Consider the following 5,731-nt stretch of genomic DNA (forward strand, 5'->3'; position numbering starts at 1 on the left):
AACGCAGCTTCATACTTCGATATCAGCCGTAATACGGCTGTACTGGCAATGCGGTACAAACTACCCAGCAAACATATGTCGGACGGCAACGTCTTCTCCCCGGCCAAAGGGGTCGCCGCAGGACGGCACAAATGTTGTACTACTGGTCCGAAATCAACGTCGTCTCCCTGTCCAAAATTAGTTGCCGCAAAATTTTATGTACAGGTTTTATGTATTAACGTCCAGAAGAGGACATTTTAGACGTGCACTGACCATGCAAAAAAGACGTGTGATGCATGGTCAGATGACGTCAAAGACGTCGGTTGGATTTTCAGTTAAAGGTGCTCTAAGCGAATTCACACGTTTAAGACCATAAAAATGTTTTTGTAACATACAGCAAACATCTCCTCACTATCTGATTGCTGAAGGATTTGGGGTGTGGGTTGGGCGCGTTCATGAAAGCATGGAAGGGAGGGGGAGGAGTTAGCTACGCTCCGTTTGTTTGAAAACAGTTCAAACTTCAACAAAAAGTAACGTCACACAGATTCGCTTAGAGCGCCTTTAATGTTAGCAGTCAGTGCAGTGCACATTGTAGGCTAACAATCCTGTTAAATATATGATATCAATAATTACAAACAAGAATAGCCAATCTTCTTAAATAAAACAAAGATTTAGAGGAATAAAAGTCACAAATTTACTTATTTTGTAAATACAGGAGGCTAGAACAGCTAAAACATCTAAAAAATCTAAAAGCATAATAAAATGAGATGCAATAATGCACAAAATTCAACAGTACTGTTTGCTTTATATAATTCATAATGACATTTTATATTTATATATTATTTTATGTGTCTATTTACTTAAGAAAAGTTTGCACTTTCAAATGTGTAGTGTGTGTTGGCTATTTTACATACGTTTACAAAGTCAGCAAAGCTGTGAAGATTTTACTTTCTCTTTTTACTGTTCTTAGGTTTTATAGGCTACTGCGATGCTGCTATTGTGTTATTGGTATTGAGTTATATGTTAAGTAAAAAGTTATACCGACAAAAACAAAAACAAAAAATTCTCCGGGTCCGGGTGGGGGGCATCATAAAGGAATTATGCTTAGGGCACCAAAATGGCTAGCAACGGCACTGCAAGTGACAATTTGGTTTGGTGTATTTTGAGTGTGACAGTCCCTCTATTTCTTTTAGCACTAATCAATCATAAATCATCACATTGAGCTTCTGTCATCCGCAGTTACCGCAATATACTGTACATTTTGCACAGACCAGTATTCATTAAATTTTAAAAACTTTTGGGGCATGTTTATCATAAAAAAGTAATAGAATGGGATGAAATAATAACAGAGACTATAGCTCACGATTATAAACTCAGAAAAAGCTATTATTTTAATGTAATTTCTAAAATCTATTTAGATATTGTAAACCATTTTTCAACATTTTTCAACAATTCAACATAGAAATAGCTAAAAATACACACTATTATCAAATATCATCGACCGGTCATCTCACGCGCTGACACCAGTTAGACTCCATGAGTATAAAAGTCTCTTTGTATGTTTTTTTTTAAGACGGATTTGTGGTGTCTGTTACCGACTGACATTCAGAGATCAAATACTGAACACTTGAAAAACTTGTCTGATAATCTTTATTAACTCAACACCAACATCAATATGAAGACGATCTCTTTACTCTTCATTATCTCTTTATTCATCAACGGTAAGCTGATTTATCATAATTTCTGCAACACTTTTGATTGTGCATTTATATTAAAAAAGATACTTTATAAATGCATTTGTCAGACGCTTAAATCCAAAGCAACTTTACTTTTAGATCCACATTATTGTGTTGTTATTGTCTTCAAAAATATTTTTCAGTTCTCATATTAAATATTTTTCTGTTAGATTTCTTTTCAATATCACGTTCTTTTCAAAGTCACATGAGGTTTATTAGTCTCATGATATCTCTTTACTGACTGTTAGATTTAATCTGACTCTTTCTGTTTGTGTGTGCAGGTGTGTTTGGTGATGAAGTGAAGTCAGTGATGGTTGGAGATTCTCTTACTCTACACACTGATACTGAAATAGAGACAGTTGATTTAATAGATTGGAGGTTTGATGGTATAGATCACATAGCTCAAATAAATGTTGAGGCCAATATATTTTCAGTACGTGATGTTCTTGATAGGAGATTCAGAGACAGACTGCAGGTGAATAATCAGACTGGAGATCTCACCATCACAAAGATCACAACTCAACACACTGGACTTTATCAACTAGAGATCCGCTTCAGTGTGAAGATTATTAGAAGGACGTTCAGTGTTAGTGAGTATCACATGCTTTAATAATAATACAAACTATTGTATCAAATTAGATTTTCTTCTTTTCTATTCTTCTTTTTCTTCCGCAATTGTGTCTATGGCAGCCCATACTGTAGTATAGAAAGTTATGAAATTTGGCACATTGATAAAAGACTGTCCAAATAGTTACCACACCAAATTTTGAGTCTCTATCACAAACCCTTTTGCGCCCCCAACAAATTAAAATTCACTCACATTTTTGCTTACACTGTAAATAGTAGAGTTAGATAAACTTAAAAAAAGAATACCTAAATTGGTAATACCTAAAATGTAAGTTATTTTCAGTTTAGGAAACCAAAACCTTTTTATTTATTTATTTATTTATTATTTATGGTTTTTTTCAAAGGTCAGTTTAGTCCCTAGCCAGACTGATAAACAATTTGTTTGATAAGGACGATATTATCACCTGTTGGGAACTGAACTTCCCAAATATGGTAAGGAGCGTCACATTTCTGCCACACGCTTGAGGTATTCGGCCAATCACAGCACACTGGATAGCTAGCCAATCAAAGCACACCATGCTTTTCCGAATGATGAGCTATGTACAAAATCTACGTGTTTCAGAAAGGTGGGGCAAACAAGAGCAACAATAATGTACAGTAAGTGGAAAATAATTAGTTTTTTTAAGATCAAAAGCTCGCAAAGAGGACTGCACATCCAAAAACCAAGAAATTTGGTTACAGGTGCTGAGCAACGAATAATAAAACGTAAAAATCAATAGAAGAAGCCCGCACACTGATAAACTGCTCCAATACAGTACATTTAATGGTACAACGTTTAGACCATCAGGTTTTTGTCAGGCACAATAATCATATTGAAGACCCGATGGTCGAAACTTTGCATGATCAATGTGCGGGCTGCTTCTATTGTTTTTTAACCATAAACCACGTAAACACATTACACAATTACACAAAATAATGATCTTTTAGCAATGTAATTTGGACTCTTTGCATAACAGAGTACCCAAGCAACCGTTTATAAAGACATTATCTTCTGGATGTGTTTGCCATCCATCTCCTTTATTTAGATTGAAGATTTGAATCATCAGATCTCTGTTTGTCTCTGCAGGTGTGATTGATGTTGATACAGATGAGATGAATTCAGTGTCAGTGATGGAGGGAGATTCTGTTACTTTACTCACCGATGTTCCTGATATTAAGAAATATGATGTGATACGGTGGAGGTTTCAACATGAAAACTCTCTTCTAGCTGAACTCAACAGAAAAACTATTTTCTTATCTACATATGATGATGTTCATGATGGGATATTCAGAGACAAACTGCAGCTGGATGTTAAGACTGGATCTCTTGACATTAGAAACATCATAACCAAACACTCTGGACTTTATGAAGTAGATCTCAGCAGCACCAGCAGCAGTTATACCATACATCAGTCATTCACAGTTAATGTCAGTGGTGAGTAAATCATCTACTTAAATATAATAAAGATCTGATTCAGATTTACATGAATTTTGTTTCATACTCAATTTGTTTATGTTTAGTTTTGTACTCTACAGACTTTCTTTCACATAATATCTGTAATTCTCTGCACTTTGTCTTTGGTTCATGTCTGTACCATGAATTCTTTCTCTTTATTACACGGCTCTCTGGAATGCTTGATTCTGATTGGTCAGTTGAGACATTTGCAGGTTCGTTCTTTTCAAATAATAACCGCTCCAAAATAATAACGCATAGCCGGACTACTTGCACGAGTAAAATCGCTCCGCGCCAATAAAGATCAATAAAGATTACTGTCTGTTTGGCACCATCTTGTGACAAACACTGGACAACCACGACAAGACACAGAGAGCTTACTGAGACTGAACTTGACAAAATAGAGCATGACAGCTAAGAAGCCAACACACAAAAAAATACAGAATGGGCATTAAAACTTCTCAAAGACTGGTTAAAGAGAAAAAAATGGAGACAGACAAGTATGAAGCAGAGGATCTTAATAAGGTATTTATGCATCTGTGCAAAGTTTTGCGAAAGGATAAAAATGTTAATTTAAAACAAATATGCCAATAAAATGTTTCAAATTCATATTCATGTCCAGTTTTTTTTCTTATGTGGCAAGTAGCCGTGTAATAATCGGGATAATGTAGAGGCAGCCGGTAGTTATTGGGAAATAAGCCCCTTCAGTGTGATACAAGACCCTCCGCTTCGCGTCGGGTCCTGATCGCACTGTCGGGGCTTATTTCCCAATAACTACCGGCCGCCTCTACATTATCCCTTACATAGCATCTGGGTTTATAATGGACCGTTTTGTGTTTCTGCTCACCAGCTGATGTCACAGTGTGTTTATCTGTGAGACGTTAGTCATCAGGTTTTATTACGTAGCTTAAAGAGACTAAGGCATGTTTGGTTTTTTAAAGTAAAATTTCAAGTTTGAAGTTGTGAGATTTAGCAAACTGGCAGGGAGAGAGTATTTTCTGGTAGCAAATTTGAGGTCTCTAAATCATTTCTGTTTTGTTTGTTTGTTTGTTTGTTTGTTTGCCATACGTAAGGAATAATTGACGATGGGCCGTTAAATTATTAGAAAAATGCTGTACACCTGAGGTAACACCACTTTTTTAATAATTCAATGGCCCGGAGTCAATTATTCCACTTATACTACGGTGACCACACCTCAAGACATCGATCACATGATATATTGAAAGGGATTAATCCCATTATTGGATTTAAATTGCTATTGTAAGTAGGACTATCTCTTCCGCGTCTCATCCAAAAGCTCTTTTTCTTGTTCCAAAACGTCATTTTAAAGCTGGCAATGGAGGCTTGAGCCAATGATAGCATTCTAATGAAGTTATTAATTAATTTATGAGAGAGAGAGCTAAACCAGTGGTTCTCAATTCCAGTCCTCGGCCCCTTCTCCCAGAATGTTGTAGTTGTCTCTTTATATGAAACACCTGATTTCACTCATCAGGCTCCTTAATTAACACACTAACAAGCTGATGAACTAAATCAGGTGTTTTTATATATGGAGACATCTAAAATGATCTGGGAGGGGGGTCCCGAGGGTTGGAATTGAGAACCACTGCTCTAAACAGCGCTGTTATTGCCTCGGAAAACCATCTGTCATGTTGTTTTTGTTAGTCCATTATTACAGTTCACTGTGCAAAGTGGTATGAAACCGTAATGCGGTCAAGAGAGCTGCCTGGAACTACGTTCGCGGTGCGTTTCCCAGAAAATAATTACACACCTCAGAATGTTTAACAGCCAATCAGATTCAAGCATTCAACTGACCTGTAGTATAAATATAGATTGTGTATTGTGTTGGTCGGTATTGTTTTAGTCATATCATTTGTTTGAATAAAGCAAAAATATTCTTTATTGTACCTTTTAGTGATGGGCGACCTACTGCATGTTAAAATAATGCCATCTGATAGTT

At 36.2% G+C, this 5,731-nt stretch overlaps 1 protein-coding gene across 4 annotated transcripts in view; it reads left to right on the forward strand.

The window, feature by feature from the left end:
* Positions 1–555: 555 nt before the first annotated feature.
* The window catches only part of LOC135721155 (uncharacterized), a 39,561-nt gene continuing 34,385 nt past the window's right edge, over positions 556–5,731 (forward strand). Inside the window, exons 1-3 of one of the 4 annotated variants that reach the window (XM_065243334.2) lie at positions 566–1,700; positions 1,997–2,305; positions 3,409–3,756. In XM_065243334.2, coding sequence (XP_065099406.1) covers positions 1,655–1,700; positions 1,997–2,305; positions 3,409–3,756 — 703 coding nt within the window. In that variant the 5' untranslated portion in view covers positions 566–1,654. Of the gene's footprint in view, positions 1,701–1,996; positions 2,306–3,408; positions 3,757–5,731 lie in introns of all 4 variants that reach the window. The other 3 variants (XM_065243333.2, XM_065243335.2, XM_065243336.2) reach the window with 3 other exon arrangements.

Source organism: Paramisgurnus dabryanus, chromosome 24, assembly GCF_030506205.2.
Source record: "Paramisgurnus dabryanus chromosome 24, PD_genome_1.1, whole genome shotgun sequence".
NCBI classification, from domain to species: Eukaryota; Metazoa; Chordata; class Actinopteri; order Cypriniformes; family Cobitidae; genus Paramisgurnus; species Paramisgurnus dabryanus.